This window comes from Atheta coriaria, unplaced genomic scaffold, assembly GCF_025399875.1.
Source record: "Atheta coriaria isolate IRGN ID8LTWV9N9 unplaced genomic scaffold, Caltech_Dcor_3.1 hic_scaffold_7_pilon, whole genome shotgun sequence".
In the NCBI taxonomy this organism is placed as follows: Eukaryota; Metazoa; Arthropoda; class Insecta; order Coleoptera; family Staphylinidae; genus Dalotia; species Dalotia coriaria.
This window is the reverse complement of record NW_027045449.1, coordinates 4797620-4824095: the sequence shown is the minus strand read 5'-3', so window position 1 is coordinate 4824095 and position 26476 is coordinate 4797620. Positions and strand designations below refer to the sequence as shown.

Genomic DNA, 26476 nt, shown 5'->3' with positions numbered 1-26476 from the left:
AAATAGAACTAAAAATGTTTAGAAATCTTTAAATTAAGGATAATTTTTTGTTTTGTTTTATTTTTGAGGTTATAATGATGATTTAACATGAGTGTAATGTTGGTTGCATATATTGTGTGGATTATTAGGTGTAAATGACAATTATTGACTATTATTGCGAACAAAACAAAAAAAAACTAAAAAATCTTTAAATTCAAAATATTTTATGCTTTTATTATTACAAATATTAAAATTGTACATACATTCATAAAATTACGTATCAAATATGCATGTTCTTCAACATCCACACTATTTCGACAAATCAATGTGGAGTAGATAAAAGCAAATCTCTTACGTCATTTCTAGACAGCTATATCTAATAATAACGATTACCACCAAAATGCCTTTGTGGTGAATACGTGGGCTGGTTATAAGTTTGTTGTTGGTATGGTTGTTGGTTGTATCTGTTTCCACCAACAAGATTCAGTGACCGTTGGATAGCTTCCGGAATTGGTGGTGGTGTAGGTAAATGAGCGCCCTCTGCACGGAAACCATTTTCGTCAGCTATCCAATTGACTGTGATCGGAGTACCATCTGGGGCAGTGTACGAATACGATCCTTGAGCTACTTCGGCTTCCGCCTGCGTGCCGGCGTTCTTCAGATAGCCGGATGCTTGAGCTTGTTGGCCATCAGCAGTTGCGTAACTTAAACGAAAACAATTAGAATTTAAATTTTTTGAATAGAGTTGTTAAAATACCTGTAGCGATATGAACCGTCTGGGTTTATTTCGTTGTTTTCGGATACAATTGGGACGAAACTTCTTTGTTGATAGTTGTAGTTTTGGTTTTGATGATAGGCGCCATATTGGGGGGCAGCCAACGCGCCAGCGAACAAACAGCAAACGATTAACTAAAAACAATAGAATAAATATTAGTTATTAAAATACTATAAACATAGTTATAGTTTATGTAGAACAGTGGGTTGCCTAACATAAATGCTCATTCAGCCATATTTATACCGATTGTATTGTGCATAAATCAATTTTAAAAGCGTTTAAAGCGTTTGTTTAGTGCACAATGTACAAATATGTAGTTATCTGCGATCTTTGAGCTAATCCTAATTAAAATCAAACAAGTTTATGGCTCAATTATTCAAACAATGAACATCCTCGCTCGTCTAGGTTTTTACTTACTACTGCGCGTTCTATGTACAAGTTATTGCTTCCGGTATTTTTAAATTAACATTAATATAATGTTCTGTTTTTAAATAGCAATAAATTTTACAAATTTACTAATTAGATTAAGTATATGTCATATTTTGAGATAAAAAATCAAAATCCAAATTAAAAATAGCTGTTTTTGGTTTTTTGAGTTTCAGTTTGGTAAAAAACGAATGAGAAATTTGACGTAATCAACTTCTGATAAACTAATCAACAATCAAATTACATTTTAAAATTTAGGCCATAAAATAAAACCGTAATCTTTAGTCAAAATGTCATTCTGAAATGAAAATTTTAAAAAAATTGAAAAATCTCTTTTTTATATACTTACTTTTCTTATACAATTTACGACACTTTTTAACTTTAAGAATATACATTATATTGCTATGAATATAACTTACCAATTTCATGTCGATTGATTCAATTTTTCACACAAAATCCAAACTTTAACACAATAAACAAACTCAAAGGCAATTGCAGGCAATGATTCTCTCAGAACCAGATCACTTTTGGCAGCTTTGAGATCAGCGGCGATGTGTTTATATTCTCCCGCTACACAGCGGCACACCCACCCCAAACTATTCCGCCGACCACCGGTGATGCTGCCACCAAACCAGCCGTCATCGCCTGCTGTCGAAGATCAGATCAGAAGAGCCGGAGGTCAGGGCTGTTCCAATTCCAACGATTGTTTTCCTACTTACTCTCACTGCGATTAATTTATGCGTGAGTCAGATTAACTTGCAATTTCATATCGGCATGTAATAATAACCGGGTTGTGTCAGTAAGAGGCGAGGGAGTCTATAATCAATAACGCAATTGGTTTGATCTAAAGCGCTGAGAGCTGAAGATGCACCCAGATGGTAATGAATGTAGAGCAGCGATGGTGCAATCGACGCATCGAGATTCGTATTCCCCAATTTCGATTGTAATTATTGGCTATTATTTAATAGTATCGATAAAATTATGTAATGAAATGCAACGTTATTTTGTAAAGTTTACTAGAAGACAAAAACGAAATTTAAAAAAATATCCGAATAAAGTTTTTGTTTCTAGAAAGTAAAATAAACATATTATAATATTATATTATACAATTATATTGTAATATTGTTAATTATGATAACTTTTTAACTATTTTAGTAATATATATTTATATTTATATATTTATATATATATTTTAGTAATAATGTTTTTTGTTTTATTTTATTGCTAAATATCAAATTAACAAATGAAGTACCATTAAAAGTGGCATATATAGTAATCTTATTTATTTGGAAATGTCGTCTGAGTCATTTGTACCATTTGTTTAATCATCTCAGATGCGGTACGCCTCCAAAGCGAAAGATGCATGCAGAAATTAAGTATTTTTAAGTGGCGATTGCAGAAAGATGAAGGTAAAGTTGGTTCTAATTGTAATTGTAACTACTTTAAGGTGTATCAATTTAATGTTCACTGGAATATTAGTTGGTATATGTACTTGTACGCCCACAGCAGATAAGGTAACATCATTAGTTACTAAGACTAATTTGTTGCGGTTGCTCAATACACAGAGCAACAAATCACTTATAATAAGATATGTAGGTATAATTGTGACTGAAATATTGAGTGAAATTAAAATATAAGCTAAATAGTAGTAGTTTTATATTATTATAATAATATACATTATAATCTATAAGATAAAAATGAATCGCAAAATCTGTTAGTAAGCTCATAACTCAACAACGCTTAGACCAATTTGGCCAATTCTTTTTTTTAAATGTTTGTTAAAGTCCAAGGATGGCTTATACTGCGAGAAACATGCGAATAATTGCCGGGAAAACCCTAAAGACAGCCCTTTTCAATAGGATAAAAATTGGCATTGAGATTCAATCATAGTTATAGTTAAATAGTTGAATCCGAGATGGCCCGCTTAAGTGCATTATTAGCAATTCTTTATATAGTTAATTTCTTTAAAATAAAATTGCAAATTATATTGATAGAATTGACACATACTATGTCTAGAACAAAACAAATTAAATTTTTATTAAACACTCCCGGGACAAAGTCGCGGGCAAAAGCTAGTAATATAATAACAATAGTTTCAATTTTTGGTTATAAATTTGAATATAAAATAAAATTGGAAAGTGCGTCATATACAACTTCTTGTCATAATATTTTTGCTAAATATTCTATAAACGTACAAGTTATTGGAGTATCATAATTTTATATTAAGTTAACTGAAGTTTTAACAAACGACTTACTTTAAAAAAGATATATTTCTATTACTTTAAAAATATAATGATAAAGCGGCAGCAATTAACGATCAATTCCCAGTAATTAATTCATATAAGCGTCAACAAGACCAACAAAAGTCGGATGCGTTCATAATTAATAAACGTTTTTAGACAAAGTAATAAATTGTAAACAAGCAAGAAAAACAAAAATATGACTGACACAATGATATTTATTCCTACTTAGCCAATTATAAATTTTAATATAATATAATTTGTAAATCCAAGCATTTACATCAATAAAATTAGTTAACAATGAGAAGATTATTCAAACCTGGAATGCATAAATTTCAAAACTAAAATATACAGATTTAATTAAAACTAAAGTAACTCGAGACATGCCTGTCTCGTAAATTTACTAATACAAACAAAATTAATAATTTAATAATTTTGCAATACTTAATAATAAATAATAATTGTTGTTTATAGTTTATTAGTTTGCTCTATTCTTTGTTTTGAACTTATAGAGATCTGACTTGATTGCAATCGTTTTGTTTGTGAATATTTCTTCGCATTGCTGAGCGAAAATGAATTTTGTGGAAATATCATATGCAAATGAAAACTATGCTTTTGCAATAAATTCCTAAAGAAATAATAAGACTCCTAACTTGTACGTAGAGTAATTATGTTGTAAGAGAGAAAACAAAACACAAATTTATTTCAAATACATCTGTTGATCTTCCTAATGTTTCATCAACTAATACATATTTATTATTTATGACTAATCATACGTCTTATTAACACCTTACATGATAGAATATGTATTGCACTTGCAAGAATCAATTTCAAATCACATTTGTCATTCCAAGTTACATGCTACATGTTAGGTTATGTTATGCATCAATTATCCTACGAGATTCTTCGATAGTTATTGTAATCTTCAACTCAACACTTCACATTGAACTTTAGATAAATTTTAATTTAACGAGCATAAAATGATATGTTTTAACTTAATTGGATTTAAGTTTTCGTAAAATTTCAGTTGAATCTGCTTAAAACTCACATTTGCACTCCTGTAACCTAACCTTTCACGTTCAATTCATCAAAACCTTGAAATTAATATTATAGCAAAATATCCGTTGAATTATGTCTGTGCCCATGGGAGTTCTGATATGCCAATGAGTGCCCATAATGTTAATCTAACTAACTAACTATAACACAACTAGTAACGAAGAATACGAATATCATAACTGAGAACACAACATATTTTACATTTTTACATTCGCACGATGTTTATTAATATGTATTTTTAAGTGGAACATTATGCTAATACACAATTATTGCAAACGTGCAATTTTGACGTGTACGCATCGGAACGCTATAGGTTAAACCATAAAAATCAAAATTTTGAATGCCAATTACAGCCAAAATTGGCATACATCACGTTTTTTGTGTTTTTAGTGTAACATAAAGCATAATATTACGTATCAATCAAATATTTCAAAAGAATGTACTTATTACTCGATCAAATTGACAAATCACCAATTTCACACCATAAATTCCAACGTAATTAACAAACGATTAAGTGATTAGGTGATTAGATTGGGACAATTAGTGTTTGTTTTAACATTTTTTGGTTGTTCACGTGAGTTTACGTGTTGGCGCACATGCCAGACGATTTTTACTTTTACTTTTCTATTTTTACCGGCTTGCAACATAATTAAACATAGTTAATACTTAACAGAACATAAACATAACTTTTTATATTTATTTCGTTTTTAAATAGCTTTATAGTTTAAAATTGCATTGGCATTTTAGCTATGCTTTCTTAACTCGATTTTTGTTGCAGATTGTTGGCTCATCTTGAATTGTAATGATTCATAAAATGCCAAAACTACCAAAAAACCATAACAATAACAGCATGCCTGGTCTAAAACATCAAATCTACGTAAAGTAAAGATCAGTTATGATCAGTGATGTAATTTGTTGAGTTGTGTTGTGGTGAATCGAAGACAATCGATGAGAGCTCAAAATTAGACGAAATTTATTGCGATAAAATTTAAATTTCATTACGCGGTATTGTCTACGATTATGTTATGTATTTTATTACGAATTAGTATCTATGATTTAGAAAGGATGGTATTGGACCAGCCTACGCATTCATGTTAATATAAATTAATGTAAATCCACACGCAGATGAAGATTAACCGATTAAATATGGTTTTTGTATGTTTCTTTTAGTTTGCTTAAGCAACAACTGATTAGGATTAAGCTATAGTCTCGGCGTCTTTAGTTAGAATTTAAAAAAAGTTTTTGGCTTATTACTCAAACTCTACTTAACTTAAGGCAATTAATTTTAAAATTCATTTTCTATAGTTTTAAATCATTTTTAAAGTTTTAACTCTTATGATATAAGGATCCAATAATTACCTACTTTTTAACGAATGTCAATTTAATAAATTTTGAACGTAACCTATCTTCAAATCTATTTTAACCTCTCTTAACACCACATTCAATTTTTTCTAAAAAAATCAATTTAATATTGTTTTTGGTTTTTGAGTATTTAATGAATAACTATATAAATCTTAGATTACTAATGATTTTCTCAAATTGTTTGTTTTTTTGGAGTATTCTTTTGATGTTTCATTAGCAAGTGTAGATGTTTGAGACTTATGTCATTTTGAGGATGGTCCAAAAGATATGCGCTGCTTATACAGATATGCCAAGGTTTTGTGAAATACGATCGGAGCGTAAATGAGCTCCCATTGTTATTTAAATCAGGTGAGATGCGCGTCCATTTCGTATTAATATGCATTAATTATGCGTATTTCCCAAGCGAATGACATTAGGAATTAAAATATTAGTGTATCAAAAAGTTTTAACATTTATCGAAGACAAAGCGTAAAAGGAAGTCAATAATTATATAAAAGAATTAATATTCTACTTCTAGCAAAAACTGAAACAAAATATTCAAGAGTTAAAACAATTCGTATTTTAACGGATATTGACAAATCTTACTGTCGAGAAAAACAATTGAATTAAATTCCTGTAGGTACTTATTTCGTTTTGTAGATTTGCCGATTTGAACAATTTGAAGATTTAAAACTTATGATTCTAAGATTTGTGTATTGTTGAGATCTTCTTTTTGTGTCATTAGCGTCAGTAAACGTCAAGGTTTGCGTTTTTGTGTGCGGATTTTCAATTTGTGCCAAAAACGGATCTCCTGCAATGAATTGAAATGTAATTGAAGTCTAATTGGAAAGAATTAATCTCGATTGAATAGGATTGAGCAATCAATTGCACGCAAAGCTGAATTTGAGTTTTAACACCTTTTACAAACAATCAGAAGATAATCAGAGATAATCTTAAGAATAAAAACCAATTGCAAATTTGCAGTTTTAAATAAATTTTTAGGTGAGTTTAATTAATATATAAAAATTAAATAGATATATCATAGAAACATGTGTTATTTAATTTGAAATTTCCCATAAAACGCCGACAGCATTGCCCTTTCGAAATTTATTTATTGTATCATTACATACTAACAACTTATTAATAATTTACTAAATTTACAACTTATAATAATATTACACAGAATTACACAGAATATTGTAATATAACATGTTTGCTTTCTACTTCGGCTCGATAAAACATTATAAGTACCAAATTTTAGTTTTTTTCAAATTAATTTATTAATATACAAAAATAATTTATGATACAGCTGCTGCGTTCTTTTCCTTTCCTTGCCTACTTAGTCGGTTGTGAAATGTACATCGGTTAGAATATCATTGTTTTAACGTCCGAAACCACGACCTCCACCGCGTACAACGCCATCAGCGTCTTCCTCTGGATGCGCAGCGTTGTATGCCAAGGCTTTCTGGATTTCTTCCGGTATTGGTGGCGCAGTAGGCAGATGAGCACCCTGTGCATTGAAGCCATTTTCATCCGCTGTATATGTGATAGAATATTGTGCGCCATCATCACCAGTGTACGAGAATGAGCCTTGCATTACTTGTGCTTCACTTTGTGCATTACCAGGGTTCTTCAAAAAGCCTTGTTCTTGTGCTTGAATATTGTTACCAGTTTGATATCTGTTGATATTTAAAAAAATAATAGAAGAATCATTAATCTTTGTATTTAAAGCATGAAGAAAACATTTTTAGTGCTGGGAATGTGTCTATGTTGACCTTGAACTATTCATACACTGATGCTATTTCAGTTGGACGGTTTAATTTGAATTGTTACGCTTTGACGCACGCGAATTGTTGCAATTGCAATTGTTACAAGTGTAGTAGAGTATGTAGTGTTGGGATGGCCGGCACTCCTTGATGAAGATGTGAAAGAAAAAGAAGAGTGAAAATCTGAGCAAGGCCGAATTTAATTTTAGATTAAATCACACCTTACGTCTGATATAATCAATACTTAATTCAATAATAAGTGTTGATCACGTGCAGATTTTGCAAAATTATAAATGGGATATGTTAGTTTGCAGTAAAATAAATGCAATGTTGGTTGCAGATGCGTTTCGTTCTTTAACCTCAACTTAAACTTTTATTTTGGTTTACAAATTTTAAAATTTAAAAAATCACGAATAAAATCATGTAAAATATTTAATTTTTTTATAATTTACGCGTTTTTAACGTTATTTTTTAAGTTTAAAAAAATAAAAGCAAAATAATATTGTCTCACAATGTGTTGAGATGACTGATGTCTTGGAAAATACCATAAAACTCTATTTTAGTCAAACCGAGACAAGATTCCTATTCGGTGTTACATTTTTCTATAATTACTGTTGTTTTTATGTTGCCATATGGTTATTTAACGTCAAATACAGCGCATTACATCACAATGAAATCCAAAGACAAGTTAATATTGACTTGTCATATAAAACCAACAAAGTAACTTTTGTTAAACCTCGACAAATTAAATATAATTGTACTAAAACCGAGAAAAAAAAAGAAAAAAGAAATTCATCTTATAAATTATCGAATCGGTTATGTCATTTCACTCGTACAGCCGTATGATGAATGAATGTGGAAATAACATTTCGTTTAGTAAAATATTTTGTACTCACTCGTAAAAATAAGAGCCGTCCGGATTGAGATCGTAATTGTTCTTGAGAATGGGGACATTGTTGAGGCTGTTTGGATTGTACACATTTCGCTGAGCCAGTGCACAATTTGCAAGTAGTACTGTTATCACTGACGTCAAAATTTTCTAAAATTTTTATTTTTCTTAAGATTATAATATTAAATAATCCATATAACTTACAAATCGATGCATTTTGAAACGTTGTAAATCTCAAGATGCACTCAGTGAAATATTCGAATAAGTGAAGCCAATTTGTTTAATCTTGCCACGTTTATATAGGCATCACAGCTAGCTCTCTTGGGCCCTCTTCCCAATCGAAGATGCGAGAACATGCAAGAGATGCAAAACGACCAATCCCACAAATGAAACGTCCGTTTTTATGGAAAAACGCATTTATAAATAATGAATGCCTGGCTGCCATTACACCGATATCTACAAAGTGTTCAAATGCTAACGGCAGTACAGCAACATTAAAAACATTACAAACTGACAAGTAAAATGGTTGACATTAAGTGCATAACATGTAAGTACGACTTGGAAAAATTAGTAATGCATCTTCATGCGTATAAAAGGTAAAATTTATGCTTTGACATTCTACATGAAACAGATTGTATGTAGTTTTGAGATTAGAACAAGTGCAAAAGTGCAAGTGAGCCGGCGAATTATTCTCTCAATAATATCCGTGTTATTATTGCATGTTATACCAGACCGGCAAATATCAAATAACAGAATGTCTAGTGGAGGAGATGCGCCTTGGCAACACAAAAGATAATATAATACAAGAATTTCAACAAAACGCAATATTTAATATTCAAAAGTGTGTTACCATGTTACAATAACATAAAACGCGTGCACGTACAAGTGTAATCAATTGTAATGGCAAATAATAGCGAGTAATCGAAAATGCAACACTAGTCTAGCAAGCAAATTGAATTAGACGCATTGAAACAATTAGACGGATGGAAAAAATCGTGGCGGTTTGAGCAACCATTGATTAACCTATCGAAATTGTAGCTTAGTGTGGTAATAAAGTGAACTAATAATAGTTCCATGAGGTTCATTCTCAGACGTTCTAAACTCGTTTATATTTATTGCTTTGGTGATATTTGCGGATTCACTATTGATCTATTATCTGTAGTAGGTACCCCTTGAGTTTTATTTTGTGCGTAATCGCGTGGGATTATGTTGACTCAAACTCCCCTCTATCATACTTCCGGTTATTCCCAATACCTACGTTTGGTTAAGCACGGAACGGCAACAGGGATTAGTAACCCCTCTCATTTATGCGGGTTTGGCGAAGGAATGAAAAGGCATCGCGTACCTAGTCAAGCAGGGGATATAGCTCAGTGGTAGAGCATTCGACTGCAGATCGAGAGGTCCCCGGTTCAAACCCGGGTGTCCCCTTTTTAGTCTCTACTTTGTATTTTTTATACTACCTATATGGTCCAGAACTCAGTTCTTAGTGGTCAAACAGAATAATCGTTTCTCCTGTCCTCCGTTTTTGGTTTATAAACATTTAAGTCATTAACTCATAACAAAACTTGATATACCATCACAATTATGCAAATAACGCAAGCATTAAAATAGTGTTGAACGTAGGATTTGTTATTAATCATGTTGACATGTTCCTTGTTTGTTTAAGTTGCGTACCACGCCATGCTACAGCTAATAAATTGTCATTACTAATTTTCCTTACTATTAATCATCATTGATGGTGCAATGTTACCCATATAAACACATAAACATAAAACAAATAAGAAAATAGAAATTAAATCTATTGTAATCTATTGCAACTAAAAACAAATAACTTTGAACATGTAACCTGATTATAATAATACTTGTACTATGATAATCATACTTATTAGGTGCGTTTAGCTCGAGGTGCCAACGATTCACTACAATTATATCAATTATACGATAAAGGAGAATCACGCAAACAAGTAAATTATCTCATAACATTCGGTATGTGAGTAAAAACACATTTGCAGTCGCAATCTTTGATTTATAGTTAAATGTTAATGTTACCGTTAAAGGTTTGCTATTTTTATAACCTTGAATGAAATAACAATTTTTCCTCACAACATATTGTAATTTTGGTCGGACACTAATTATAACCTATCTTTTCTTCTTTTTGTTAAAGATTAAGGTTAGAAATGTTACAAAACTGGAGTAGATATAAAAATGTGTTTACCAAGAAAAGACCTTTTGTTTCCATAGCAAATTCGTGCAAATTTATGCTTCACACAAATATTCCATGCACAGTGTTGTAAATCTAAGGTTAGGTCATAAATTTTGTATTAAAATTCCAGCGTGAGTTATGCATTCACATCGATTTGTTCTACGTAAATGTTACCGCTTTAAATTTAACGCAACAAATGAGATTTTGATGGACCATAATCTTTTTTTATTAAAACAAAGTAAAAACTTAACAAAACAATATAAATAGTATTTACTGGTATAAATAATTAGGAGTTATATTTGGTTATGTTTAGCCTTTTGTTGTTTTCTTTAAAATAATGAACTTTTGGGGACCTTTTGGTGGTGGTTTCTTGGTACGTTTACTTTCTTCATTGCCTGGAATATTTTCTTCTTTAAAGTGCATGTTATCAAAATTTTTCAAAAACTCTTGATCAAATTCATGATTATTGAAGCTATCATAAGGTGAGTGAATATGCATCTCATCACTATGTTCATTGTTACTATTAACAAAATCATATGTCACTTTGGAGTCGTCATATTTAAGCGCTTCGATAACTTCATGTTTTTTCGATTGATGGTGACCCAAGCCATTACTAAATTCTTGTTCGAGGTTACTAACATCAAATTGGTTATGTTTCGGTGAATATTTTGTCGCAGAATGTGTAGAATCATGAGAAAACTTGTTTTCTTCTTTTAGTTTAATCAACTGCGGTTTGGACTTTTCACCTTGATGCTTCATAATGTAATGTTCAAACTTGGGAGCAAACATATCAGAATATGACGATTCTTTGCCGTGTGATGATGCAGATGTATGTATTATTTCCTTTGGTTGGACATAATGATGGTAGACTTTTGGCATTACTGTAGAAAGTGGGAGTTCTTCTTTCATTAAAGTAGGTTTACTTAGACGAATAACATAACCTTCTTTTATGGGAGGTGAGTGAGGTGGTCCAGATGATGGTGATGGATGGTGGTGAGACCCATGCGATGGTGATGACTGAGTAAACGAATGTGATGGTGGCACAGATGCTGCTACATAAGTTGGTATAGTTGGTGTAGGTTGAACAAATTGATGCTGTGTTGGTTGGTAACCATTTGAAACCACTGTTTGATAAGCAATTGAAGGAGAAGCTGCCGCTGTTGTTGGTACCCGATTATTAACAAACGAAGGTTTGGCTGGAGTCCAATCATATTGAACGTCAGGTGTGCTACTACTCGAAACACTTTGGACGTTTACCAAATTTGGTAAAGGGTGACTTAGGCTAAGACCAGCGGATGTTGGTAGTGTTGGTAAGGTGGGAACTGGTTTGGTTGGTTGTGGTACACTTCCAAGACCTTGTTGCTTTAAAGGTTCTAACAATTGTTGCATGAAATTTACCAGTCCTTCAGCTTGATCTTGACTTTGCAAAAACGGTTTATATTGTTCTTTCTGCATCTGTTGTTGTAGCTGTGCAATTAAATTCTGTTGCTCCTGTTGCATTTTCTTCTTGTGCATAAACTGCACAATTTGGTTTAACATATCACTTTGCTTCTTCTGTTTGTCTAATCCAATTAACATATTCACCAACGCATTGATTGTACTAGCCTTGATATTTTCAGGTGAGTCTGTCACTGGTACACCGTATGACGTACCAGGAAACTTGACTTGTTTATTAATCATCATATGTGTTAGAGCATTTACAGAATTCTGAAAGTCTTCTGGTGTAGAATAACTTGGAACTTCGTAGTTTAGGTTTAAACCGTTGAAGATATCTTTAGTTGGTGCTGCTTGTAGAGCAGCTGCGATTGGTCCAGTCGGTGGAGGCGGTTCCAAGGAAAGTTCTGTCACTGGTTTTATGTTTTGCATGTCAAAATTGCCGGTGTCCACTTCTCGCCGAAAAGGATTGCTGAGATATTGCGCTTCATGCGATATTTTCGGTAGGATTACGAGGTGTTTTTCTAATCTCAATTTGTTAATATGGGGCGTGGCCAAGTGGGCGTCTTCGGCTTGATCATATTGTATTACGGGTTGCTCTGCACTAGCTTCAAATATTGATAATACAAATATTATCTGAAAATTTAATTTTAATTAACGCAATAGACGTTAAAAGGATATAAAGTAAAACTTACAAGAAACATTGCTAACAATAAATTAAAATCCTTGTTCTTAGTACTATGAATCACAAAAGTGAACTAACGCTAAAACAATTTGTGCATTTTATTTATACCATCGCCAACGGCGCAGAAAATCAACATTTTTGGTGGTTTATCGTTAAATTAAATCAAACTTTATTAATTTCATTAATTGCTTTCTTTCTGTTGACTTTCTCTTGTAGTTTAGGAACTATTAGAAAAAGCGGTGATTACTATCCGTGACTAAGACAAAAGTGAATTTTTAACATGAATAATTTGATTTAATAATGTTTTAACAAATTGAAAACAAGAAAATTAAACTGTAATATTGATAGTTTTGATGCAATTAAATCTAAAACTTGTTTCTTCCGATGATTGTAAAAGTCAGATATTTATTATTATTTAGCTAAGTAGGTAAATACAAAATGCAATGTTAAAAGTGCAAATCACTGGTACTAAAAGTATTTTAATAAAGGTATTTAACACATTATTAAAAAAAACACTTTCACTTATTATATTTGGAATATTTGTAACCTAATAGTTTAAAACTCATTAAATTTCGTTTTCAATTTGATTTATTGTTACATTCATACTGGAAAATTCCCAACACCCAATGAATACACAAAATTAGTTTGCTAACAATTTTAATTTTTTGTACCTAGCATATTTAAAATATTTAATAACAAATATAAAAATGTAACAACAAAGTCAATTTGGAATAACTGAATTATTACCCAGTTATTCGCATGGTGGCATTTCAATTTCGGCATACGAATAAGTTAATAATTTAGAAGTTGCCGGGAACACCGTAAACGGCATGTGGCACAACCTTTGGTGCAGCAGTGGTGGCCGGGATGTCGAATTTGTATTCGCTGACGATTGGCTTGGCGATCACTTTAACTTCTGGTACTCCATAGGTGTCATGAGGGACGACGACCTTCTTTACAGCTGGTGGTCCGTATTCCTGGTGTGGCACGGGCGCTGGGTACGGTGCTGGTTTTGGGGTCTCAGCGGGGATGTCGTACATGTATTTGGTCACGATTGGTGCAACAGGTTTGGGCTGTTCAACGGGTACACCATATGTTTCATGGGGAGCTGGGTACGGGGCGGTCTTGACTGCTGGTGGGCCGTAGGTATCATGAGGCTGGACTGGAACCGGTGCTGGGTAGGGGGCTGGCTTGGGCACGGTCTTCGGGATGTCAAAAGCGTACTTGGTCACAATTGGGACAACAGGCTTGGGCTGTTCAACTTCTGGGACTCCATAGACATCATGGGGCTTGGCGGCGGGGTATGGTGCAGACTTGACAACTGGAACTGGTGCTGGGTATGGAGCTGGGGCAGGGTATGGGGCGCTCTTGGGGATGTCGAAGGCATATTTGGTCACAATTGGCACAACAGGTTTGGGCTGCTCAACTTCTGGAACTCCGTAAACATCATGAGGCTTGGCAGCTGGGTATGGGGCACTCTTGACGACTGGAACAGCAGCGGGGTATGGTGCGGTCTTGACAACTGGTGGGCCATAGGTATCATGAGGCTTGGCAGCTGGGTATGGGGCTGACTTTGGCACGGTCTTTGGGATGTCGAAAGCGTACTTGGTCACAATTGGCACAACAGGTTTTGGCTGTTCAACTTCTGGTACACCATAGACATCATGGGGCTTGGCGGCGGGGTATGGTGCAGACTTAACAACTGGAACTGGTGCTGGGTATGGAGCTGGAGCAGGGTATGGGGCGCTTTTCGGGATGTCGTAGGCATACTTGGTCACCACAGGCACGACTGGCTTAGGTTGTTCAACTTCTGGTACTCCATAGACATCATGGGGCTTGGCGGCAGGGTATGGTGCAGACTTAACAACTGGAACCGGAGCTGGGTATGGAGCTGGAGCAGGGTATGGGGCGGATTTCGGGGTGACTGCCGGGATGTCGTAGGCGTACTTGGTGAGAATTGGCTTAGCTGGCGCCTTAACTTCTGGTACACCATATTCATCATGAGGCTTTACGACCTTAGCCGCTGGATAAGGTGCGGAAGCCGGGTACGGGGCTGACTTAACTGGAAGTCCATATTCTGAGAAAGGCGCTTCGGCCAAGGCACCAATGACGCAGGCGAGGATAATCGTGATACGCTAAACAAAAAACAAAAAAGTTAATACTGAAGTTGTTATCGATAATGTTATTGTCTTACCATCATTGTTGAATTGTTAGTGATACTAGAAGACACAGTTGCTTCTGATGCCATTTATGTCGCCACCAAACGTTTTTATACCTGCTCACCGACAGGGCCATGACGTCGAAAAACAATTAGTACCACTGCAGTAAAGAAAAGTTGTGTTTTGAATGTTGCACCTTAATTACACATTAATTACTTGCATAGCTGCTGTTTTTTAAAGTAATTTTCAATACAGACCTATAAATAATTCTTTCTTTCATTTGATTAATTAAAATAACGCAAGCAGAATGCAATTTTTGCATTCACTCCCCAAATTATAAAACTTACAAAATGGAATGGACATTAAAGTAAAGCATATCTTTATTTAGTCAATTGCAATCATTTTTTATTTTAAAAACCGATTAAAATCATTACATTTTTACACCAGCATAAAAATTCTATAAATATAAAGCACATAAAATAAAATAAAATGTTTAACATACACATAAACATCAATTATTGAATTTCTCCTTTGTCATTTTTAAGCTCAGCATACTTTTTTCCAAGTAACTTCATCACATCTTTATGATTAACGCCTGGGGACCTATGCAACGCGTAGTTATCTTTAACAAACTTGGCAAATCCGGTTGGTTCTTTTTTCGGTGTGCACGGCACACTCTTCTTATCACCACCTTGGCCCGTCTTATTTATCAACACCTCAAATTCACCGTAGCAATACCCACATCTCTTCCGTTCGATATTCAATGACTTCGAATGCCTGCCAAAACTATAGCCACAACTCAAACATTTATAAGTGTACTTGTGGTTAATCGCATACGAATGACAACGTGTGATAGCCGGAAGTTCCGGAAAAGCACGCATTGCTTTCGCTGCCCAGGCTTTCCAATATCGTCCATGTCCATCAGACACTTCATTAACAAGGTAAGTCGCAGCATGACACATCTCATGCACCAAAGTGTCACGGAGCCTATCCGCCGAGTCTAGAACCTTGGTGGAAAGTTTCAGACGCACAGTGCGGGTTATCTTGCCATCGCGATGTGTTCTCCGCATGCATCCACACAAACCAGCCGTACCAGTCATACGAACGCTCCATTCTATCGGTGTGTCTGTTGGTATGGACTTGTCAAAGATTTTTTCATTGAACATATCAAAGAGTTTTTTAGTCAACGCGTCGCGATGTTTTTTAAAGTTTTTTATAAATCAACGCGCTTGGATCACTTAATTCATCAGGAATGCCCTTTGATAATGAAGCAAGAAAACTGTGTACTTTGGGTGTTTGTTGTGGTTTAGTTTTGTTAATCAGTGAACCTTTTTTCGGGGCAATAATAAAATCATCGGAATCTGAACCGGAGTCAATTGATGCGTCGTCAATCGTAATATTTTCAATTCTATCAATTAAATCGTCCGTGTTTTTATCAGTTTTGTTTTTCGGTCGGGTAATACGCGTGGGTTTTTTATAATCCGAATGATTAGAGTTTGTACTAGAAGAAGACTGTGAACTTTTCCTAGTATTCGATTTTACCGGACCTTGATCGGGTGTTGCTTTAGAATCACTATCGCTATCACTATCAGATATATTTATAATTCTTCTATGTGGTTTCTTTACTAATATTGGTGATGTTTTCGTTTCTGAAGCATCAGTGAATGAGAGTTTTGTTGGTTTTGATAGATGTTTTTCTGTAATTCAAGACATTTTTCTTTATACAACCTTTCAGAAAATAAAAAATATATTACTTTATGTTTAATTATTTCAAAAAAGTAATAAATAAAATAAAACGCTTACTTTTAAGTCGATCATCCAAACTAAGTTCATTATCAGATGAATCCGAGATGAAGTCTTTGCTCTCAATGCTTTTGTTTTCTGTACTGTTATTACTACTATCTTTTGTTGTTTTCTTATTTGCGTTACTTCCCGGAGAAGGAGTGTCATCATCTACGATTTTCGGACGTGCAAAAACGGAGACTCAATATTTGCCTGAATTCGTTGCTTTTGCAAGGACTTTAGCAAACTTGTCGATTTTTGCTTTTCACTGTCCAAGTACGGATTTTGGTAGAGCAAATCGCGCTGAGGTTTCCTAAACAAAATGCAATCATGTTAAAATGCATTACAAACAGATCAAACTAATTTAAAACAATGTACTTTTCAGTGCGAGGCTCCTTAAGTTTATTAATCTGAATTTTCTTGGGTTGTCTTGGTTCCGAAAATACTTGGTCTTTATTTTTGTGCCAAGAATTACCATATAACGTGTCTAACAATTTAGCCACATCGTCATTTCTGTTTATCATTTGTTTAACTGGAGTAATAACAACTAAAATCGTATAAATTATAGTTTTGCTATTATCTTATAGTGAAGAGACTTACCATCGTTAACATCGGCATTAGCAACATCCCCTTTAAAGTCGATTTTACTAGACTCAACAATTTGTTTCGATTTTGGAGTCTTCAAAAGATTCTTTTTGTTTTTGTCTCCAACCGATTTAGTTTTCCTAGATTTAACTTCTGCTTTCTTTATCACATCTTTTGCAGTCTTATTTGTCATTACTGGTTCAATATCATCAATTATAATAAGATCATCACTCTTTTTACCTGACTTTGTCATAGTTGGTATTATTTTCTCATTTGAAGAATTGTCATCAATTAAAAGATTTTTTACTACATCACTACCCAAATATTTCTTCATTAATTGATTGGGTGTTTCTGGCAGTGGTGTTTTATTCTCTTTATCAGGTGTCATCTTAACTTGTTTCTTTAAATCTTTCATAGCTCTGTCTGTTTTGTAAGCACCTTTCATCCATTGATCAAATGGAACACAAGTTTTGTCCATTACAAATGTAGAATTTACTGCTGTCTTTGTTTTTACAAGATTCACGGGCTTTTTTACAGGCTCACAATCAGTATTTATTGAATATATTTCATCTTCTCTGGCAACACTTTGGACCCAATTTCTGATTGATTCAAATTTAGTTTCACTTAAAAGGTCGTTTTGTTTTACAGCTTTAATATTTAACTTGGAAGGGCTTTGAATATTTTTTACTGGGCTGTTTTCAGCAGTAGCAGGAATTACTTTCTCTGCCTCATCATCAGTTTCCTCAATTACTTGCACTGAGGATTTATTGTTTGATTCAGTAGATGATTTAGAATCATTAATAATTATATTGTCTGTAAACTTTTTATCTTTTGACTGAATTAATGATGTTGATGCAGTATTATTTAGAATAATAAACCCTTTTCTTGGTTTAACAGGTTTTGTGGGAGGCACAGATGATGAATTACTTGAACATTCAGTTGATGCAGCATCAACCATGTTAAGATTAGAATTCTCAACAGATTGTGGTAGTTTGTCATATATTGAAGATCTTCTTAGTGTCTTCTTTAGAGCCAATCGTGATATAGCTATAGCCCCAATATTATTTGATTAATATAGAAGGTTTGTTTAATATTAGTTATAATAAACTTACGTTTTCGTTTAACTTCCTTTCCTTTCTTTTTGAAAGTTGGACTTGGATTAACAAGTGAATCAAATTCATCTTCATCAAAACTGTCCTCCATTTTTGTTTTTGGATTTAAAAGGAGTGATAAAACTAATAAAATATTTGTTGCCACTATCTGCACGTGTTGAAATTCTGTGTAAATGTAATAAAATGTAAAATGTAGAAAAGTAAGTTTGGCAAAAAGTGACGGTTGGATTTAAATCCGAGGTTAGACTTATCAACACTTCACTAATTTAAAATTGAAATATACTTCTTTATCCTGTCACCAGGTTGAGCTGCAAAATATAATCTCCTAACATTATACTGTCGTATAGTTAATGTTGTTTTAATATAATTTATAATTTACCTTAGTTGTTTTGTTAAATTAAATTAATAAATGTTTAAATAAGTGTAACTTATTTGAAATAAATTAATTTTAAATGTGTTTAAGTGGTGCAGATGTCGCTACAACCTGCATTTTGATCTTTTTATTGCGCTAACTAACAGTCCACAACAGTCTCAGAATTTAAAGTGTCGCAGTTGTTTGCGCCAGTTGTCCATACATATAACAATGTTGGGAAATTTACAACAATTTCAACCATCGGAAAATGGAAACATCACGCTTTGCGAAGTGGAAGGCCGCATACACTCGATGCCCTACGAATATGCGAATGTTTCGCAATTCACAACAACGGTAACTATTAGGTTAAACAACAATACCGACTTCTTTCTTATTCTTGAATTTCTTTTTCTTATTATTAACAAATACAGACTGATAGACACCCAGTGGTACACATCACAAGAGAACTGTTACATCCTAATAAAATGATGGAGGATGGTAAAGATCTTCTGCTTCCTGTACAGACAACATTCCTAAAACAACTCACCCAAATTTATTGGGAACAAGGTTTCCGAGAAGCTGTAGAAACAGCTTCAACATACAATCAAATTGTTATTTCCAAAAGTGCTCTTGTGTTGTTAAACTTAATGGACAAAGTTACTAAGTTTAAACTATTATTGAATCCTGCAGCCACAAAAAGTAGCAATGTTTTAATTGATGAATATGCACAAACCAAAAACTGGCAGAATAGTCCCATCAGAGCTATTGCATGGCATCTTGATATTACAAAAATTGCTGTTGCTGCTGCAGATGATGTTGTAAGAATCTATGGTTCAGAAAATAATTTGATACCTATTCTGAAATGCAAACAACAGAAAAATATAACATGTTTAGCATGGAGACCAATGAGCAATGCTGATATTGCAGTTGCTTGTGAATCAGGAATCATCATCTGGAATGTGGATCCCAACTCAATGGTAACACGTCCGTCCATGAATCATGCGATTATTTTGCAGCGCATTGAACATACACCTGTTATCAGCATCAGCTGGAGTCCAAGAGGTGATATTTTAGCATCTGTTGCAGCAAATGATTCAAAAATCCTTCTTTGGGATCCTGAAATGGATAGAACTAGTAGTTTAAAGCGGCCAGGAACAATTGGGCATAATTTATTGAGGTGGTCACCAGTTGGTGATAAATTATTCGCCGCAACTTCGATGTACGTTTTTCGTGTTTGGAACTGCGTTGATTGGCAAGCAGATAGGTGGAGTGTGCTCTGTGGTAGGGTACAAGCATGCTGTTGGTCGCCAAATGGAAAACATCTACTGTTTACAACGAATGAAGAGCCAATTATTTACTTGTTGTCTTTTGGAAAGACTAATATTATGTTAAATACTAATAATGCTACTGGAAATGAAGCAATTCCATTGTTTGATGTTAGCAAGGTGGATTTAAACGGCGTTGTTATTGGCGGCAGAGTTAGAGCATGGAGTGGGATGTAAAGGGAAATCACGTTGCAGTTCTATTTCAGGATTGTAATGTTATTGTAGTCTTTAGTGTAATTATGGAACCTGTTTTACAATTATCTCCAGGGTAAGATGATTTGTTTATTTTATGGAGTTATATGTATTGTAATATTTATTTTAGGTTTGTGATAAATGGAAATCCCGAGGAGACACCAACAACGATACAATTTCAAAATAATTTTGCCCACGGCGCGTGTTTATCGATTGGTTGGTCTTCTGGTCGGCTGCAACATTTCCCAATTGTTTATTCTGATAAATTGCTACCAAATATTAGCCCGAAAAGGAATTCCGGTGCAGCGTTTGCCTTGTCGACACCTAGTCGATATTACTCACCTTAGTTGATAATATTTTAACACATGATGTAAATTGTAAGTATTTTTTGTACTGGTTATAATAGATACTTTTGATATGGCTTTGTATATCGCGCCCTCTGAAAATTTAAAATAATTGTTGTTAAATCAAAAACCTCTTTGTTCTAAAACTTGCACGAAAGTAAACGAAAGAGTCGAAGTTAGACGAGCATGCGTTTTACAAACCGACGCGGTTGATGATTGATCACGTGATGATAACTCTGCCAATCAGCGTGCGACGCCGCGAAGACGAACGCGCGTGTTTTTGCGGTACAACATTCGTTAGTGTTCAGTGATAGTGTGCAGTGTTTAAATAGTTGCAAAGCAGACCGATTTCAATTGTAAGTTATCTTTTTATTAAAATTAATGGGCTATGTCTATACATGTTATATATTCGCGTGCGGCATGCAAACATATTAAGAATTCTGCGCCAAAATCAATCTGCATTTTACATTTTCGTTTTTATCGGGTTTTCATAAAACACAAATTGCGGTATCTACTAGTATGAAAATGGCGGCGCTCCCGATCGCAAAAATGCGTTTAGTATAATTAAATCTAAATAATATTTGTTTGCTAACTGCAAGTCAGTTACAAGAAACACACGCAGTTATGCGCAAGAAACGCTCGTCGTCGTGTTGTTGAATCTTGCAAAACAAGTCTTATCACTTGTTTTGATTTTTTGTGATAGCATCGCATGATAAATAACGCTGAGAATCGCACAAGTATTTGATAATATACATTTATTTTATTCATTTTGCATACATCTTACATTGCAAATAAACATAATAAGTTTTTAGTAATATTTCACATTCAATGTGATGTTCGTTCGTATTCAATACGTTTCATTCGTTTTCGCAAATCATTTTAATGACTCTGTTGATATCTTCACGCGTTCTACACGATTTTCGTTAACATTTTGATAATATATTAATATTTCTTAGCGCTATCAACATTACAAGATATTGCATACGTATTTATAGCGAGTACACCCTATAAATATAACTAGATTATACAGATTATACAAATAAATAGTTCATATAACTTTCCACGTAATTAGTATAACGCGCAATCCATCCATAATATACCTTTGGTCCCTAGTTACATAACACGAGCAACTCTCGTGCGTTTTGGGGTATTTTCTAATATTTTTAGCGTCTTTCATTTGTTTCACGTGTGTGATTCTAGATCACCAAGTGAAACAAAGGGAAAACTAGCAATAAACAAAAACCAACAATAAAAATAACTATATAAAGGTAAATATTATAAACGTAACATGTTGCTTACTTTTCTACTACTGCAATGTCGCGATTCTGATACAATTACTGTTTAATTTCTTCTGCTGTTCAAACACCTAATGCTAATTGAGCCGTCGTTGCGTTAATGCTTATACTTTGACTGTTTTCAGTCCTTTCTTACCTCCGAAATTGCGTATACTTTCGAGTAGTAGTCCACGATCATCGGAACTTGCGGTTACATTTACTGAATTCGGACGTTCGGTTGTTTTTCTACCCGCGGCGCTGCGTAATACGACATTTTCAAAGATATTGACTTTGTTCGAATCGCCATCGGGGCGAATCTGTGTGACCGAGGTGCCATTTGTGTGGGCGTGCTTTTTTAGCTCCACAGCGCGCACGATTGGCACTCGGGAAGCATCGAATTGTTCAAACTTTTCGATTGCGATTGAATGTGGGCGCACATTCTGAACTTTGTTGATATTCCCGAGTGGTTTGCGGTATCCCACGGCGGTGGAGTGATTGATGTAACGTTTAGTTAGTTCATCTTGTTGTTTGGGCTGGCCGATTTTAATCAGAACATTACCAGTCGGCTGTTGTGAGATGGGCTCTGAACCATTGACTTTAATACTCACATTGTTGTTGGTACTAACTGGATGTGCGACTTGTTTTGGCAAGTTATTAGATGTTCCATTTGAAATAACTTTGTTGGTGTTATTTGTGCCATTCAAATTTGTAACGCTGTTCATTTTTGGAGCAGGTGCGGGTGGAGTTGGCGTTGGCGTTGTTTTGATTTCACCGAAAGGTTTGCGATCCTTCCAGCTAGCGAAATTTAGGCTGGGAGTGGCAAACATTGATAATGGTCTTGGAGTGGCTTGTTTTGCAGGAGGAAGAGGTTTTATAATCTCGATCGCTGGTTTTACAGGAGAAGCACTGGTATCGACTTCATCTGTAGTGGTTGTAGTATTTGAAGTCGTGTTAGTGGGGGTGGTAGTCGTCAAAGTCGTCCTGATTGCTTTCATTACCTAAAATTATAGAACAAATTAGTATTTTATGATTTACATCATTATATCTCAACATACCTCAATGCTCTGTAAACCTGTAAGGTCCAAAGTGCTTCTTGATTTATTCTCTTCGTTGGTAATAGTTTCAAAAGTTTTCTTCGGTACTTCAGGTTTTAATGCAACTTGCGATTTGGACCTTTTTACAGGGGCATTGGGAGTCCACGAGTTGAACGATTCAGATCTTTGTAGAAACTGTCTGTTCAACGTAAGACATCGATTTTTGTTGTACTCCTGCCTTGGCTGCCTCTCAAACGATGGTTTATCATCTTCTACAACTTCTTCAGTAACACCGACTGTTGAAGGTATTGGTACGGTGACATTGCTCCGAATGCTATCATCTTCAAAAATATTTATCTTCTTCTTGGGAATATCATAAGTAGTAATTTTAAAGTTCGGCAATGCTCGATCTGTCCTCGACGCAGAACTGAAGTTGGCTACTGCAGCTTGCACCTTGTTCCAATTTTTATTACCCTCAATGGTTGTGGGTGTGACCAAAGATTGCTCATTTCCATTAGTATTAGATGGTTTTAAGATATCTTCCAACTCGCTCATTACACTAGATCGTTTACTGGCTACTTCATCAGCGTCTTGATCTTGGTATTTTAAACTTGTTGCCAACTCGCGATTGTACACTAATTTCTTTCGGATTTCTAAATTTTCCAAAGACAGTTTGCTAATAAATTTGTCTTCTTCACTGTCGCCGGATTTCGTGCTCAAAACTTCAGACTCTGAAATCTGAGATTGTGATTCTTTGATGACATGAAGCTTTTCGAAGAGTTCAGGACTGGTTAAGATAGAATCAGTGCTTGGATGAATATCACTGAGTGTTTCAGACTCCTCAGATGTTGTGGTGTCTGGTTGTGGGCTGGAATCTCTGAAAGCTGTAGGTGGAGAAGGTAATTGGTATTCCCAATCACTGTTATCCATTGCTGATGGTAAATTAATATCCTTTTTCGAATTCTCTAAAATTTTCTCTTCCAAAAATTCGTTGATTTTTTCAGGTGCTGTTTCAATTTGCAGTTTTTCGACTGGTTTTACCTCATCAGATAATATAACTGGTGCTGGGGTGGTAATGACTTCAGTTACAATTTCTTCCGATTTTATGACTATCTCAGGTGCTGGTTCTGATTGAACTATTTCAACTTTTGTTTTGTTGCTGTGTTCGTTGTTTACTAAATTTTCCGTTGTGGTGGGAACCTGCGGTGGTTTCAAAGTTTCTTCAGTTTGCAACTGTGAATCATCATCTTCTTCAGTTATTTCATCCTTAATGTTATTTCCTATGTCAGTCTCAATGTTGCTCGATAGCGTCGTTGCAAGACTACTGGCGAGCGATTCAGGCGGTGAGGTGTCTTCGTTTTTCTTTACATTTACATCAGCTGAAACCAATCATTAAATTAAAATCATACCTAAATGAGAATTACAGTCAGGGTCTTTGTTCTGATATATAAGTCGTTAGTAGTATGTTATATATTGACAAATAATTTAAAATTAAGTTTAATATAAACATGCCTGAAGTTGTTAATGGATAGTTCGAGCAGAGGTAAAGCGCAGTAAAGAGGTCCTCCCTGGTGGACGACGTTGATTTATCATATCTGCTAATATCCCCCATAGAGCTATATTTCTTTAGACTGTCTTTTCTCTTCTTCATTAAGACACCAACAATTTTTGGTTTATCTTCGTTAGATTCCATGTTTTCATCCATGGCTGATAAAGAGTGATAGTCTCTATCTGAAGAAGAGTCCCATAAATTTTGCGATGAAGCCTTGTCTATCCTATTGGAACCACCGAGTTCACTAAGATCAAAATCTGGCACTTTTGAAAAGTGTTGCAGATCACTCTCAGGTGCAGTGTTTCCATGCAGACGGGAGTATGAATTAAAAGAAAGATCTCTTTTTGGGGCATGCCTCTCTGGGCCCATTTTAAGCATTTCCTCATCGGAAGAGTCACCAGAGTTTTCGGAGAGCATTGAAAAACTAAAATCTACATCTTCATCTTTATCCTCTATATTATCTTCATGGCCATCAATTTTATCCAAATTATCAAAAATGGAACCACTCTTGGTTTTCTTCAAAAGTTTATCAAACATGATTTCGTAGTCTTCTTCATTTAAGCTATCCATTGATCGTGATTTATGCTCAGCAAGCGGTTTCTCAGAATTATAATCTATTTCATCTTCACTATCATCTTCAGCATTATCAAAGCGTTGAACTTGTGGTACTTGTGGTTCCGGTTGGGTGGGAATATCTGACTGATGCGGCGGTTTATATGCGGGATTCTTGACGTCGCGACGACAGAAAAAGTTAGTAAATTCTTCAGGATCGTCTCCAGCATCCGTCACCCCCGTGGTTTCAACTCGTGCGAGTGGCGTGTTAGTGTGTTTTAGTGCTACAAACAGATAAAGCAAAACCGAGCGGTGCCGGAAGAGAAAAAGAGAATTGTTAGTCACTCAAGAATAAGCTTTTTAAAGTAGTTGCGTACACACAAAGCACATAACAGGCGTGATAAATACATTAAAGATATTGGTCTTGGCTTAGTTTAACACACATAAACATAGAATAAGTTTGACTTATAGATAACTACGAAACAAGGCGGGCACATTCTGCGAAACAATTTTAACATCTTTTAAATCTTCCGATTTAGTCGCGTTGCTAATATCAAGAGCAGTTCTATTAAACAAAGCCCGCCCCTTTTCTCTAACCTCTTGAATTCTACCCCAAAAACCTTCTTCATTGCGATTGCATGGTAAACTTCTTGTGGTAGTTAATTTTCTTTTGCCAACTTTTTCTCTTTGATAAAAGAATGGATTCATTAATTCTTCTTCTGGTACCCCAATGAAAATCTCCTCAGTTAATTCCTTAAAGTGATACTTTTCATCGACGAATTCTGAATCCTGCCTCTTTCTGTCTGTTGGCTTGAAGTTTTCTTCTTCGACTTTTTCTTTTTTCCGGCCTGGTCCGTGGGATTCTCCGGGGTTTTTGGATTTGGATTTTTGTTTGTTTTTATGGCGAATTGGTCGTAGGATTCTTTGAGTTTGACTGTCGGCATTTGGACTCGATCTAAAAAAGGTTTTGTAGGGATGGGATCGTCCAATGTAAAGTCTTCTTCAGGAGCAAACATTCTAGGATTACGTGGACGGGTAGTGCTGATTGCCTGGTCAACAATGGTGTTTGGATTTATTTTATTTAAACGCTGCTTGCTTTTTACCATATCTCCCTTTTCATTGATTTGAGTATTTTGAGATTTTCTACGCGAAGATAATCTTCGGACCAATTTGGAAATTTCTCCCTCGTTTTTCTCACCTTTTAAAGGTACATTTCGCGATGCTAATCTCAGAGAAGATTGTTTAACAACTTTACGGCGTTTTTTAAGGGAGGTGTTACTGTCCACAGATGAAATGGATGGCCTTGCGGATATTCCAGGATCACAATCAACATAGAATTTGGTTTCTTGGGAAGAATTTTTGGAAGGTTTGGACTTGGATTTGGATCTGGAACGACGTAAAGAACCAGCTCTCATAATT

The 26476-nt window shown here is 34.7% G+C and overlaps 6 protein-coding genes and 1 non-coding gene across 10 annotated transcripts in view; 2 read left to right on the top strand and 5 right to left on the bottom strand.

The window, feature by feature from the left end:
- Positions 1–186: 186 nt before the first annotated feature.
- On the bottom strand, positions 187–1729 carry LOC135795373 (endocuticle structural glycoprotein SgAbd-2-like). The gene is made up of 3 exons (XM_065307052.1): positions 1600–1729; positions 737–888; positions 187–683 (listed from the first exon to the last, which is right to left on the bottom strand). The coding sequence occupies exons 1-3, from the start codon at positions 1606–1608 to the stop codon at positions 356–358; spliced, it is 489 nt and encodes a 162-aa protein (XP_065163124.1). The 5' UTR covers positions 1609–1729; the 3' UTR covers positions 187–355.
- Positions 1730–6909: 5180 nt separating this feature from the next.
- On the bottom strand, positions 6910–8840 carry LOC135796135 (endocuticle structural glycoprotein SgAbd-2-like). The gene is made up of 3 exons (XM_065308046.1): positions 8677–8840; positions 8480–8622; positions 6910–7496 (listed from the first exon to the last, which is right to left on the bottom strand). Exons 1-3 carry the CDS (start codon positions 8686–8688, stop codon positions 7199–7201), a joined length of 453 nt encoding a protein of 150 aa, XP_065164118.1. The 5' UTR covers positions 8689–8840; the 3' UTR covers positions 6910–7198.
- A 988-nt stretch (positions 8841–9828) lies between these two features.
- TRNAC-GCA (transfer RNA cysteine (anticodon GCA)) lies at positions 9829–9900 on the top strand. The gene has a single exon. It is a non-coding gene; the product is annotated as a tRNA-Cys (tRNA).
- Positions 9901–13594: 3694 nt separating this feature from the next.
- Positions 13595–15042, bottom strand: LOC135795443 (calphotin-like). Its single transcript, XM_065307129.1, has 2 exons — positions 14989–15042; positions 13595–14929 (listed from the first exon to the last, which is right to left on the bottom strand). The coding sequence occupies exons 1-2, from the start codon at positions 15040–15042 to the stop codon at positions 13595–13597; spliced, it is 1389 nt and encodes a 462-aa protein (XP_065163201.1).
- A 290-nt stretch (positions 15043–15332) lies between these two features.
- Positions 15333–18683, bottom strand: LOC135796270 (germ cell nuclear acidic protein-like). Its single transcript, XM_065308208.1, is given in 7 exon segments — positions 15333–16165; positions 16167–16650; positions 16757–16926; positions 16929–17048; positions 17114–17282; positions 17336–18367; positions 18433–18683. Coding segments are annotated over 7 exon segments (2763 nt in total). The 5' UTR covers positions 18524–18683; the 3' UTR covers positions 15333–15468.
- A 269-nt stretch (positions 18684–18952) lies between these two features.
- Positions 18953–20729, top strand: LOC135796581 (aladin-like). Its single transcript, XM_065308671.1, is given in 4 exon segments — positions 18953–19138; positions 19216–20263; positions 20266–20377; positions 20432–20729. Coding segments are annotated over 4 exon segments (1500 nt in total). The 5' UTR covers positions 18953–19015; the 3' UTR covers positions 20649–20729.
- Positions 20730–21385: 656 nt separating this feature from the next.
- The window catches only part of LOC135796579 (formin-J), a 47345-nt gene continuing 42254 nt past the window's right edge, over positions 21386–26476 (bottom strand). For 3 of the 4 annotated variants that reach the window (XM_065308660.1, XM_065308662.1, XM_065308661.1), the window contains 3 exons: positions 24466–25341; positions 22975–24332; positions 21386–22917 (listed from right to left, as the gene is read on the bottom strand). In XM_065308660.1, the coding sequence (XP_065164732.1) occupies positions 22045–22917; positions 22975–24332; positions 24466–25341 (3107 nt within the window). In that variant the 3' untranslated portion in view covers positions 21386–22044. The remainder of the gene's footprint in view (positions 22918–22974; positions 24333–24465; positions 25342–26476) is intronic. The other variant, XM_065308663.1, reaches the window with a different exon arrangement.